Source organism: Nelumbo lutea, chromosome 1 (assembly GCF_056320005.1).
Source record: "Nelumbo lutea isolate HS-2025 chromosome 1, American lotus-T2T, whole genome shotgun sequence".
Lineage (NCBI taxonomy): Eukaryota > Viridiplantae > Streptophyta > Magnoliopsida > Proteales > Nelumbonaceae > Nelumbo > Nelumbo lutea.
The window spans coordinates 77,368,111-77,383,012 of record NC_142684.1 but is presented as its reverse complement, the minus strand read 5'-3'; the positions used below and the strand labels follow the sequence as shown (position 1 = coordinate 77,383,012).

Sequence of the window (14,902 nt, the reverse complement as noted above, 5' to 3'; positions counted from 1 at the left end):
GGGAAGGTCATTTGTCGTTAAAACTGGTCACTATAGCCTCAAGTACTTGTTGGAGCAGTGACTTACCACTTCTCCCCAACAACATTGGGTTAGCAAGCTGCTTGGAGTTGATTCTCGGGTAGATTACAAGGCGAGATCTTTAAATCACGCCGCGAATGCATTGTCCAGGTGTGACAAGGACACTATGCTTCTTTGTGGGATTTCACGTCCCTGAGTCACCTTATTAGACAATATCAAGGAGATGCCATAATCAATAGAATGGACGACCCTTGTTCAAAAAATTCAGTCTAGAACTGCCGACTCCAATTGGTCCCTTCAAGATGGGCTCGTGATGTATAAAGGTCGGATACATCTTCTAACCAAATCCTCTTTAATTCCCTCCATCATCTCCAATATTCATAGCTCCACCCATGAAGGCATTCAGAAGATACTTTATTGCGTCCAAGCTGATTTCCATTGGCAATGTATGAAGGCTTCTATTAGGGACTTTATCCAAAACTACTCTACTTGTCAACAACACAAATGGGAAAATTTGCATCCGGTTGGCCTTCTTCAACCCCTTTTGATCCCAACATAGATATGGGCTGATATCTCTATGGATTTCATAGAGGGACTACCCAAGGTTGGGGGAAAATCGGTTCTTTATGTGGTGGTGGATCGCTTCTCTAAGTATGCCCATTTCATCCCTCTGTCACATCCGTACAATGCTACTTCTATCGCCCACGTCTTTTTCACTCACATTTTCCGTTTACATGGGCTACCATAATCTATTATCAGCGACAAAGACCCAGTTTTTACTAGTACCTTCTGGAGGGAATTATTTCGGTTACATAGTACTACCTTAGCTTTCTCTTCCGCTTATCATCCTCAATCAAATGGTCAAACTGAGGTGGTGAACCGAATGATCGAAATGTATCTCCGTTGTTTTGATGGGTATCAACCGCGATGATGGGTTGATTGGCTTTCTTGGGCCGAGTATTGTTATAACACTGCCTATCATTATTCCCTAGGAATGACACCTTTCCGGGTCATCTATGGCCATGAACCTCCTCATTTGTTGTCCTATGAACCTAGTTCTACTCGTTTGGAGGAGATTGATCATTCCCTACAAGAGTGAGATGTTCTTCTGGTTGAAGTTTCTCTTCGCTTACAACAAGCACAACTACGCATGAAGCATGCCTATGATCAACATCATCAGGAATTGTCATTTGAACTTGGGCAGTTTGTTTGGTTGAAGCTTTAGCCTTATCGACATCGCTCCTTGAGTCACAGGGCTGCTCCTAAATTATCTCCTAAATTTTATGGACCTTTCAAGGTTTTGCGACGAATTGGTACAGTTGCCTACCAGCTGGAACTGCCAGAGCACAGTAGGATCCATGATGTTTTCCACATTTCCTTGCTCAAGCCGTTTAAAGGTATTCCTCCTGTCAGTGTTCCCCCCTTACCACTCTTGAAGGAGGGCAAACTCATTCCCTAGCCTCGGGCTATTATTCGCTCCAGAATTAATCAAGGTATTATTGAAGTCCTAGTGGAATGGGCCAGCATACCATTAGCTAGTTTACCATTAGCCGAAGCTACTTGGATCCCTTTGACTGAGTTTCAAGACACATATCCTGGTTTCGAGCTTGAAGACAAGCTCTTCGTCCGGGAGGGGAGTAATGTTGTGAATGCTTTTATTGGGAAGCAATATCATCGCCGACAGCAGCAGTAAAGGGTGCAAGATTCGGTGTTCTCATCTTATCTAATTCAGTGTTCTCTTCTTATCTAGCTAGATGCAGTTCTTATCTTATATGTTTTCAGTAGTATGGATTAGTAGGGAGTCTTATCTGTTCAGTGTTCTTATCTTATCTGTTTCTATCTTAGCTAAATTCAGTAGTATAGATTAGTAGGGAGTCTTCCTAAAGTAGGACTCTTATCTTCTTGTAATCTCCTATTTAAAGGAGCTGATGATATTCAATAAAGGATCAAAATTTCAAGTCAAGAAATAGTAGAGGAGAGGGGGTGATCTCTTTAATAATCACCATTAAGGCGTCAAGATAGGGTCCTCAAAAAAAGGGAGGAACAAGGGAAAACAAGAGGTTTTCCTTGTGGACCGACTTGTGACGAGATCCTATTCGTGGGCCCCTTAATACATTTTATTTTCAAATAACAATTTGTTTCTTGCCTTCCATATGAAATATAACAACACATCATTTACCAAATAAAAAGTTGCAAGTGTCCTTGTTTGTGGAGGCCCGTGTCGATTTCAACCAGCCTATTATTATTACATGAATTAGCCAAGTGGTTACCTCATCTGGGTTAAGTCCTACTTGAACATGATTCTAAATTGCTCGAGCAAAGGTGCATGTGAAGAATAGGTGATGAGGTGTTTTTATTTCCATTCGACAAATAGGACATAATATTTCTTCCTTAGGTATCCATGTTGAACATTTGTCTTTAGTGGAAATCCCTTCTCATAGAAGTTTCCATACAAAGATATGATATCTGGGTGATATCTTTGTTCTCCCTAAAGCTTTCCAGTCAAAGAAGGATGTTGAAGATGATGGAGATGATAGATGAAACTGATGATAAATAGAAAAGACTTTTAGTTGTCCTTTTGATGATGGCTTCCAAATCAACTGATATGATTCTAGATGAAAATTCAGCCAGATCTGTAAGACATGAGGTGTGTGGTTCGATGAAATTAGTTCCTCCACCTTTCTAGTGTTCCATGTTGAGTCACTATTAAGTAACTTGGCAACTCTAAGTTGATCTGATTGATTGTTGGTATTTACAGCTGGGTTCAATAAACCTCCCAGAATATTTGGTACCCATGGGTCATTAAAGATATGTATTGAGTTACCATCCTTGAGGAGCCACATCATATTAGGGTTCAATTCTTTTAGCAAGTCAATAGTTTGCCTCCACCACAAGGAGCTATGCCACCTTTTCCTTGCTTGAAAAACACTGATGTGTGGAAAATATTTGGCCTTCATAGCCGAGGACCAAAGAAATTGGGCATCAGTCAACAATCTCCATATGTGTCTACTAAAGAGAGCTTTGTTCATTTGTTTTCCTTGTCGAATTCCCAAACCACCCAAGGTTTTGAGTAAGCAGAGTTTAGATCAGGCTATTGTGTGTTTAGTACTCTTTCTCTTGTTATGCCACCACTAATCTCAGGTGTACTTTTCAATCAATTTGTGGGTAGAGGAGGGTATCTTGGTGGTCAGCATGGTGTAAATTGGGATAGATAGAGTTGTTGATTTAATTAAGGTTGTTCTTTTCGCTTCTGGTAACTACTTAGAGCTCCTTCTTTTCGCTTCTGGTAACTACTTAGAGCTCCAACCATTGAATCGTTGAATGATTTTCTCAACCAGCTCCCGATTTGAAGTTGCCTCAATTTCTTTCATCCCCACTCTAGACCATAAGTATTTTGATCCTATCAAGGAGGAGTTGTGGATGTGAAGCACTTGGTAGGAACTTTTTATGGTGTCTTGGAACATTTCTACTGAACATAATGGAGGACTTGTTATAGTTCACTTGTTGCTCAGGCAAGTCTTCAAACCTTTTGATTATTTGTCTCAAAATACGTTCTTGAGAAAGATCAACCTAGAAGAAGAGAATAACATCATCCACAAAGAGGAGGTGACTTATTTGGACCTCTGTACGACCTATTCTAATGCCTTATAAGGATCCATCAGTGATTGCTTCATTTAGAAGCAATCCCTATAATAAAGAGATAGGGAGACAATGGGTCTCCTTGCCTTAATCTCCTCTGCAACTAAAAGTGGTGGAATGTTTCTCCTCCAATTTTGATAGAAAAAGTGGGTGTGGATATACATTGACGTATCAGATTACACCAATTTTGAGGAAAGTTCATCTGATACAATACATTCTTTATGAAATCCCAACCCATTCTATCAAAGGCTTTGGACATATCAAGCTTGACTACAATGTATCATTTCCCCCTTTTTTGGGTTTTCATTTGGTGGATAGCTTTTTTCACCAAGAGAATATTATCTATGATCTGTTTGTTCTTCAGGAACCCAGATTGAGAAGGGGAGATGATGTCTTGTAGTATAGGTTGCAACCATTCTACTAACCATTTAGAAATGATTTTGCACAGTACATTGCAGAGGCTTATGGGTCTGTAATTAGAGGTGTCCATAGGAGAACTGCATTTAGGAATGAAGACAATATTTGTGTTATTGATCTCCTTAAGGAGCTACTCTGAATAGAAGAAATCATTGACCATGTCAAAGATGCCTTGACTTAGAATGTCCCAAAAGTGCTTATAGAAATAAGAAGTGAAGCCATCAAGTCCTAGTGCCTTGTGAGGATTCATTTGTTTCACTGCTATGTGAATTTCCTCTGCAGTTGGTGGTATTAGAAGGGAGTCAATGTGTTGTTGCTGGATTTGGGGGAGAGAGAAATTTTGTAAAGAGGTGGGGTCAAATATTGGAGCTCCCCCTCCTATTTGACAAATCATGTTGAGAAAATATTTTGATACTTCAATCTTATCGAAAGTCCAAACACCATTACTGTCTTTAACCCAAATAATATTATTTTTTATATTCTTTTGTCTAACTACTTGATGAAAAAATTTGGTATTCCGGCCACCCTCAGCCATAGTTCTCGGGAGTTGAGCCTCCAGCTCCTAGTAGCCAATAATGATATTGTTTTTTATGTTTTTACATAGCTGCACTCTGAACTTGGGCCATTTGTAACCTCGATATTGTGTCTGCAAGTGCCTATATATGGTCATGCGAATGAGCCCAAAGCATTCCATGTTCCACCTTTTCAGGTTTAGCTTGCATTCTTTTAGCTTGGAAGTTACTTTGTACCATGGCCGACCTCTTATTTGAGCAGACCAAGTTTCCTGCACATGCTTTTTACAGTCGAGGTGGTCTGTCCAAAAAGGTAAGAAGTGGATTTGTGATCTGTGTTTGGTATCAGGCGGATGAGTATGGAGTTTAATGGGGCTATGATATGAGGTTTGTGATCGGCAGATGATAGAGCATTACTTGTGGAAATAGATACATCCATTTTGGAGTAGCTAAGACACTATCTAGGCGCTCCAGTACTTTTGAGGTTCCGCTCGGTCCATTTGTCCAGGTAAACGGAGGACCTATGTAGCTGATGTCAATTAGCTGGAAATGTGTGATGAAATCTCTCAAATATTTGGATAACTTGGGTGTAGCATGTCTATAGTTTTTCTGATCGTTCGTAAGGTAGATGTCATTGAGATCACCCATTAATAGTCATGGAGAGAAGACTTGACTTAGGAATGACGAAATTGATGACCATGTAGCTTTCCGTTGACTTCTTTGTGGGTGTCCATAAAATAGCAGCAAATGCTAAGGACATGGGGGAGAATTTATGGTGACGAGGTGAATTAGATGATCAAATAACGAGAGTACTTGAATTTGGATACTATTCTTCCAGCAGCAGATGAGACCTCCTGAGTTGCTTCCTTGTATATTGAATTTTGAAAGTAGAGCTTGGAGACTAAATCCTTGCTTCTGGGGGGATCTAGTTTTGTCTAAGGAAGAGAAGATCAGGCCTCTCTTTTCTACAGATATGTTGGAGTTCTCTGATTTTAGGATTATTTACTCCACGGACATTCCACGATAGGAAGATCATTGTAACAGTCAACAGAAGAAAAATATGCAAACTAATAAGATAATTTAATATAAATGAAATAGTAATAGCTTGTACATGTGGGCGAGTAGTATGATGAAGCTGAGTAATAGCAAGAGTGAGGTTTACATCAGAGAGTCCGACTATCGAGTTGTGTAGTCTCGGTTCTACCAGCTCATTCCCTATTGCATGGTGGGTTCAAGTTGGAGATGAGTATGTCTTGACCCGTTGATTTGAGGTCCATACCCATCAACTGATCTCTAATAAAAGCCTCTAGGCCGTTGTTTTGATTAGAGGCCATTTCTAGATGTGAATTTGTATTAAGCTCCTCTATTCTGACCCGGGAAAACCTTAGTAACTTGACCATTCTGGATGGACGGACATGAGGTTGTTAGTTCCTACTTCCAGAAAGTACTTGTACGGTGGGCCCCACTTTCGTTTTACTGTTCGCATATCAAACACTCCAAGCCTTCCGGTTTTGGTTAAGTAATGCGTTTTGTGACTTAATCCCGGATTTGCTGGTGCTAACCATGTGTTCCAGTGTTGTTGTGCATGGTCGCAAGGTAGCTAATCATTTGTGCCTTAGCATGAAATAAGCTTTGAAGAGAAGGTGCATGCATGCTACGTGAGTGGCTGCCCGCGTCACGTGTGTCTCTGTATGCAATGGTTGTCTCTCGTCGAGCCTGATTCTGAGTTGAATCACCGAGTTGAACTTGAGTAGACTCGGCGGTATACCTAACCACCACCGCTACCATGTTGCCGGAGTTATCGACATATCGATGTTTATGCATGCCGGGGTCGTTATCCTCTCAGTCTTCGTTAGGAATATTATAAGGTTGCTAAGAGAGATGGTGAACGGAGTCAGGCCAGACAACTTACCATTACCTAGTCCGTCCGGGTTCACTATGCCAAATGTGACATGGCTGTTGAGCTAAGAGAGATGGAGTATAGACTGGAATATTATAAGGTTGCTCCTGACAATTACAACCCAAATAGGTCTTGTAATTGTTGATGGAGGGATCTTTCCGTTTGCATGTCATCTGTACATGGCCAATTAATCCGCAGTTAGCACAAACCCTGGGTAATTGTTTATAAGGTTGCTCCTGCTTCAAATCTACTATAATTTTCTTGCACACAAATAAGCCCCTGTCTTGATTCGTTTCTGATTCGGCATAACTTTACCAATTGATGGTGCGCAATCCGGTCACTCCTACTTGATACTTGTGTGGCTCTTGAAAAGTATCTGAGATGGAGAAGATAAGGGATCTCCGGGGGCTTGCCTGGCGAGAACACTCCAACGCTTAAGTTAGAGTTCTGTGAAAGATGCAAAGAGAGTAAGAAAGTTAAGAGTGCAGATAGCGCGAGTATCAGAAAGTTACCTCTGTCCTTTGGGATTGGGCTACTTATAACAGAACTCTGTCGAATCAGGCCCACCTACCTCTGACAGAACAGGTATAACCACCACTGTCGTCCTGCCACAGCCGTTACAGCCAGGGCTGAGGTGGCACACGCGAGGCCATCGTTGCAGGGTATGTACCTGTTAGGTGTAAGACACCTTCCAAAGGTCACGGGCACAACACTGTCTGACGAGAGACGTGGTTGCAATCTCCAGGTTTGTCAGGTACGGTGGTCGGGCAGGAGGCCTTCTTGTGATGTGTCAAACTACTCTTCTTCGAGCTACCCTATACCGAGTTACCCTACAAGTGGCAAGCTGCCTGTGGCAAGCTACATAGAGCTATCTAGCCCGAGGTGTCTCTACCTCAGGGTATCTAGAGGCGGATCAGGGTGTTCCTGTTTGGGAGTGGCCTAAAATCCACTAGGAGGAGCTCGAGCATTAGGAAAGGTCAGGGGGCCCCAAGCTCGGAGGTAGCTTGGAGCGCCTTAGCCTTGGGAAGGAGGTGCAAGCCAGGCAGCTCTCGGCAAGTATCCTAACCCTCCGAGTTGCCAGGCGGCTCTCGGCGAGTAGCCTAACCCGTCGAGTTGCCAGACTAAAATCGGTGAGCCCTTCCCATCGAGTTGTGGTTGCGCTTGCTGTGCTGTCATGCTAAGTCATCGCTTGAGCAAGGTCATACCCACGTGTACCCATGCTATGAGGTCAGGCTAAATCACCCTCCATCAATTGCCCCCTACTCCCTGTGCTGGCGGTGTTGATCCAGTGCAGGGAGTTCATGACGCGCCGGGTGGATTTGGCTTCGATACTCATGCCACTCTGTCACGCAATTCGCCTAGCTGGACCAGTCTAGTTCCCAACTCAATCAAAAGAAACCTGGGTCACGTTCGGTTTATGCGCGGACGTCACGCGATTCAGACTTTGCGGACGCCAAAAAATGCACTAAACTAATTTCACCTCGAGGAACCCGTAGCTGGTTTCTTTAAGAGCCGTTGGATCGTTTAATCTCAATCGTTAACGCCCGGAAGCAGTGGCTATAAATAGTGAGGGACCCTTTGTCATTTCTTCGCCACAAAGTCTTCAACATCAGTATTGAGCTCGCATCTGAGGTTCCCATCTCGGGTCTTCTAGCTCAATTATTTCCCCACTTCGGTTTGCGTTTTCTACGGTGAGTCACCGAGCTTCCTTTTCTTTTCTAAACTTTCTTTCCTTTCGTGTTTTCATGTCGTCTAGTGTAGATAGCCTTATCGACGAGCCCGAGGTGGGTACCTTGGCTCAAGGTGGCTCTCCTGCCGCCCAGCTGTCCGATGTACGGGTGGTTTTGGGTCATTTGGCATCCACCTCCCACCGAGGTTGGGTGCCAGATCAGTTTGGCCCTTCCACCATGACTCTGGAGAGACTTCAAGACCTCATACAGAGGTTCCACCTTCCTAAGGAGTACTCTTACAGCCTTCCTACCTGCAGTTTTCCATGGGAGCACGGTCCCAATGAGATCACGGTCTTCAGGGAGCAACTAGTCGCCAGACTTCGTCTCCCTCTTCAACCCCTGATTGTTGAGGTGCTAGTGCACTTTAACATTACCTTGGACCAGCTTCACCCGAATCATACGGAATGTGGTTGGGACCATTTCCCTTTGCTTCGACCGCGCCTTCTCCATTGACCTAGATATCCACTGTTCCATCTTGGAAATAAAGAAGAGTGCTTCAGGCGCTCTCCCCGGGCATAGACGAGCTTATTATCTATCTCCCTGTCCGGATTTTAAATTAATGCATAAGCTCCCAAGTAAAGTCCCACCACCGAGCCTGACGAGACTGTTGCCGGGGATGCCACTGAAGCTACCGTTGAGGCTCGCCCTGTAGAGGCTACAATCGGGGCTTGTTCTGTTGGTGTCGCTGCTGAAGCTTCCGAGGAGTCCACCCATGCGACAGAGATGTCAGTATCCAGCTTGTGGAGTTATGACGATCAAAGCATTCTGAACCCCCAGTCTAGCCTTCAGAAGAGTAAGGAGGCTACGTACTTGGAGGAGGTCTCAGAATAGGCTAATCTCACTCTTGGTCAGCTCGGTGCCTGAGGTGATTCTCATACCATGGTGGTGAGTTCCTAGCGAAGGACCCTCTTCTCCTTTTTTTTTTGACTGGTCTCCTTTTTGTAGGTGAACTCAGTCATCCCGCACAGCCCACACCTGAGATGGGCTTTGGCAGTTGAGGAATCATCCCGCACAGCCCACACCGAATTGAGGGTGGCGCGTTGTCAGATCCACCATTTACAGAGTGATGTCTCAGTTCAGAAGAGCTTCATCGAGGTACTGATGGCAGAGAAGAGTGAGCTGGGCCGAGACAATGATAGATTGAGGGCCGAGGTGAACGGGTTCACAGTTGGCCAAGAGGCCTTAAGGCTCGAGATGGACAACCTCAAGGCAGACCGGGACGCTCTGAAGCTTGAGGTGCAAGGCCTCAAGGAAGCGAAAGCGAAAGGAAAGTTGGAGCACTAGGTGGAGTACCTCAGAGGTGACCTCAAAGAGAAGACCGAGATCTTCGAAGATGCCCTCAAGGAGACCAAGGTTCAGGCTGTCATTGACTATGTCAAGTCTTTGAGGTTTGACGATGTGATGATCGAGGCCTACCACATGGTTTCAAGCTCAACAGGTGGTTAATTAGGCACGTCTACCCCGGTCTTGATACGAGCGCCATCACCACTTCACGGATCACAGATGACATAGTGCATTAGTCAGCGGATGATCCGAACTCTGAGGACGAAGGCACCGATGAGGATGCAGATGCCACTAGTTCGGCTAATGCCCCTGAGGAGGTCCCTAGCAAAGGCGATGAGCCTCCGAAGTAGTTTAGTTCCTGTACCTGCGAGCTTGATCTTTTTTCCCCTCTTGTAATAAACTCTTTGTAATGAAATATTCATAATGAAAATACACTTTGCTAAATGTTGTGCAATTTACTTTATTTGTTGAAGTGATTATTTTATCCCGAACTGTTAAGCTATCGAGCTAAGTACCCGAAGCGAGGGTTTATCAACTGTCGTCACCCCAAACTATCTCCCAGTACTTAGCAGGGGTAAACTTATGTACACCGAGGTGAGCAACATAGTAGGGTATATGCCCGACCTGTCTGCACCTAGGTTAAGTTGACATCGGTTGTCCCTAACGGGTTCAACCTGTTGTATGCCGGGGCAGTCTATGCATCACAAGGTTCGTACCTGAGCTGCCTACACCTTAGACATTACAAGTACTTAGCCTATGCCGATGAGGCGGCTAGGTCTTATATGGTGCTGAGGTCTTTCATTAGCTCGGCGTTTTAGCCCTTAGGCTGGGGGAGCGGCTTATAGTCCGCTCTCCTAGAGTTCACCCATGCCGAAGAGGCGACAGGGTCTTATAGCACCGAGGTCATGTTAGCTCGGCATTTTTGGCCCTTAGGCTCTGGGAGTGACTCGTAGTCTACTCAGTTGTTATAGGTAATACTGTCTTAAGTTGAGAATATTCCATGCCCGAGGTACTTGTCTACCTTCGAGGGTTTCGAGCTCGTATGTTGCTTCCCTTAGCACTTGTTTCACTCGGTAAAGTCCTTCCCAGTTGGACCCGAGCTTGCTAGCGTCGGGCCCAAGTACCATAACTTTACGAAGGACTAGGTCACCGACGCAGAGGATCCGCTTCTGGACCTTGGCATTATAGTACCAAGCTACTCTTTGCTGGTAATCTGCAGTCCTAATGTATGCGAAGTCCCCTACTTCGTCGAGTAGATCAAGGTTGGTACGCAACTCATCCTCATTCGTCTTATCATTGTATGCTTCCAGTCGCAGTGTAGGCACTTTGATTTCTACCGGGATAACTGCTTCGAAGTTGTAGGTGAGGTTAAAGGGAGTCTCTCCTGTGGTAGTTTTCTCCATGGTTCAGTAAGCCTATAGAACACTGGGTAGCTTGTCTGCCCACAATCCTTTAGCTCTATCCAAATGTGCCTTCAGTCCGCAGAGGATGGCTTTGTTTGTGACTTTAGCTTGACCGTTTGCTTGAGGGTGTGCAACTGAAGTGAAATTCTATTGGATCCCCGTGTCTTGGCACCAGTTCTGGAGTTTGATGTCATTGAACTACTTGCTGTTGTCAGAAATTAGTACCTAGGGTAGTCCGAAGTGGCACACAATGTTCTTCCAAAAGAAGTTTTGGACGTTTCGGGTTGTGATCATTACAAGAGGTTCAGCTTCTACTAAGAAGTTCCTCTGGCCCGCCGTTGGTGGGAACAATCTGTTAGACAGTTTTGTATGCCTTTAGCTTCAATCAAAATGATGTACTTTATGAGTTTATTGTAAATGAATAAAAGTGCATATTTGATTCATGTTCCCTTGGTATGTTTCTGTGTAATACCCTTAAACTGGACACTTAATGAGACTCGTGTTAGTTTAGAATGTTCACAGCCAGTGGATCGGTCTGGGGAGACCTATCCTGACAAGGCTGACATTGTGGTGCCACCAAGTCGGTTCGGGTGGCTTGTCTCAGCTACCGGAGTGTGACCCTAGGCACATACAGTGTAGGATTAATTAAATCTTTGAACTGGACCAGATTTCCAGTTCGCCCTGGACCTTGGAGATTGATGGACAAAACTAGAAAGTTACACCCGACCCCTAGACTCGATTATGATACTGCACTAGGAGTCGGATTGGGCTGTCTTTGATGTACCAATCAGTGAGATCCTTAGCGGGGGTCAAAACCTGGGTATGTTGGGACATTCTAAGAATTCATCTCAGTGGGTGATCATAGTGACATGATCAGCCCCTTTGTCGGACAAAGGTAATGATCGGGGATGCACTCTCACTGATGGAAACCAAGACTGCCGGCAGCCGATTTCAATCGTTGAGATTTGTTTTGCAAAATATATTTTATATGAGATATAAAAGTATATATATTATGGTTTCTAAATGATTTGCAAAAGGTTTTAATTCCCGGGATCCATACAAGAGAGAGTGCAACACTGTTCCTTGCAGCCGAGGGAGAGGTCCTCTCTTGTCGGGTAGTGTATGATCATTATGGGATGAGAGGTTAAGTGTAAAACTATTGAGGATAATACCTGATGGGCTAATCTTGCATCTGCCCACAGTCCCTGGGTGTTAGAAGGTGGCTTGGCCCAATGACCACTTAGGGTAAGTGTTGGGCCCATAGAGCCCATCTGATGGGTTTCAGGGGGTGCATTGTCCATAACAGTGTATTCGGCCAGGCTTTGTAACAAAGGCTGGATTGAACCCATATGGCTGATGTGTAGATCAATGTTTGGGTCCCATGCTATACAAGGAAGCCCAACTGGGCAGCAATTTGGAAGGCTAAATGAATACGTAACATTAAATGGGCCTTAAGCCCATTTCGAACTGGGCTAATTTGATTAGTCAATTAAGGGGCAAATTTTGAGATGAATCAACTGATAGGATTGGGCCCAGACCCTATCCACTCTGGAAACCTCCTAATTAGATTAGGAGATGGCTGATCTAATCTGCAGATAAGATAAGGGTTATCCCTTATCACTTAAAGGGAGAATTCTGCACCCTACAAATACTCTCTTGCTGCCTCCTTCCTGCAGCCGCCGCCTCCAGCAGTTCGATCTCCAGTTCTTGGGAGAAATCAAGATTTGATCTTGATACCAAACTTATGGAGAAAAGATTGGTGGGAGTTGTATTCATAAGCTGTCCATTTGATTTTTGCGAAGGATCAAGTTCTTTTGGAAGAACACTGTTGATTCTGCTCCACCCTGCACTGTGCCATCTTCAGTGGGAGCAGATTTTGGATCCTTCCTTGGGCGTGAACACCTCCATTGGGAGATATTGCTTCTTTGTATCAGGTATTATCTCTCTCTATTCCTTTTGGTTCAGATCTGGTTTAATTTATGGTTCAAAGAATGATCTTTGAAAATATGATTTTCTAAATGGAAAATTCGATTCCCAGTTGAAGGGAGAGAAAAATTTTTGCAATTCGCCCCCTTATTCCGCAATCTTTGGGCATCCATGTGATGGATATCCTATCCCTTCACAATCCAAGTATGTCGATGCCCCATTGTGCGAAAGGCCACGGGCTGGTGAGATACTTGAGGTTGACAGCAGGCTGATGGTGAATATTGGCATGCTTCTAGCATTTGTCACATTTTCCGACGAGCTTAATGGCATCTGCCTTCATTGTTAGCCAATAATACCCCTGTCATAATGCCTTTTTGGGCGAGGGCCCTGCCCCCCAAGTATCCGCCGCACAGACCCTCATGAGTGTTGTAGAGTATGAGCTCGGCTTCGGTAGGTCGTAAGCAATGCAGGTAGGGGAGCGTGTAGGATCTCCGGTACAACCGTTTGTCCATTATGACGTATTTGGCTGCCTAGCACTCTACCCTTCTGGTCGCATTGCAATCTGCAGGGAGGGTCCCGTGTAGCAAGAAGCTCGCGAGCGGGTCAATCCAGCTTGGCTCTGCTTGAACAACGGGAGTGACCTCCTCTGCCCCCTCGAGAATGCTAGGCCGAGGCAGGTCCTCTATGTACATGGTTCTCATGGTGATATCATTGGTGTTGGCTAACCGGGATAGGGCATCGACCTCAGCATTCTCCGGCCTCGGGATTTTCCTAATGAAGTGTGACTGGAAGTTGAGCAGAGCTTCTCTTACTTTGGCTAAGTAAGCAACCATGGTTGGTCACGAGCTTTGTAATCTCCTGTGACTTGGTTGACTACGAGCTAGGAATCGCTACAGATGATGATGTGCTTGGCTTTTACTTCTCTGGCTAAAGCTAGTCCAGCTATCAATTCTTCATATTTTGTTTCATTGTTGGATGCCGCAAACTCGAAGCGTAGTGCGTACTCCAATTTCGTGCCACTTGGGCCGTGCAGAACTATTCCGGCTCCATTGCCCTGCCGATTTGAGGAGCCATCTACGTGAAGGATCCAGGGCTCCTCATTCCAGTTCGTGCTTGGCCTAACTAGGAGATATGCCACCCTGGCTACTACTTCACGGGGCCCAGACTCAACTGGCCTGGGAGCTCCAAGCTCGCCCGAACTGGGGGCCTTGTTCTCAACCGGCCTGGGGACTTCAGAGCTGAAAGTGCACTCGACAATGAAATCTTCTAAGGCTTGGGCCTTGATAGCAATTCGTGGCTTGTATTGGAGGTCGTACTCGCTGAGCTCAACGGCCACTTCATCAATCGACCAGAGACCTCGGGCTTAAGTAAGACTTGCCTCAAAGCTTTGTCGGTGAGGATGATAACAACATGAGCTTGGAAGTACGGATGGAGCTTCCGAGCTGCGATGACTAGTGCGTAGGCTAGCTTCTCTATTCTGGATATCTCGTCTCTGCTCCCTGCAATACTTTACTAACATAATAGATGGGTCAATGGACCCGATCTACTTCCTTTATCAGTACCGAGCTGACCACTTCGTCACTTGTCGAGAGGTACAACTCTAAAACATCGCCCTCTTCGGGTTGGGTTAAGATTGGCACACTAGTGAGGTATTTCTTGAGCTCGTCAAATGTGAGCTGGCAGTCTTGGGTCCATTCGAACCCTTTTGCTTTTAATTGCCTTAAAGAAAGGCAGACAGGGGTCCACTGACTTGGACATAAAGCAGCTCAGGGTGGCTACACAACCATTCAACCTCTGAACCTCCTTTAACTTCCTAGGTGGTTTCATATCTAAGATGGCCTTAATCTTATCCGGGTTGGCCTCAATGTCGCACCGGCTAATGATGTATCCTAGGAATTTGCCCGAGGTGACATTGAAGACACACTTGTTTGGACTCGACTTCATGTTAAATTGTCACAAAATTTGAAAGACAGAATGCAAGTCTTGTATTAATTCATGTGAGAATTGAGTTTTGACGACCATGTCGTCTACATAACACTCTATTTTTCTACCAATTAATGGCTTAAATAATTT

General features: G+C 44.8%; 1 protein-coding gene across 1 annotated transcript; it reads right to left on the bottom strand.

Moving 5' to 3' along the window:
• Positions 1 to 10,465: 10,465 nt before the first annotated feature.
• LOC148875510 (uncharacterized) lies at positions 10,466 to 10,903 on the bottom strand. Its single transcript, XM_088964720.1, has one exon. The coding sequence runs from the start codon at positions 10,901 to 10,903 to the stop codon at positions 10,466 to 10,468; it is 438 nt and encodes a 145-aa protein (XP_088820846.1).
• Positions 10,904 to 14,902: the final 3,999 nt, after the last annotated feature.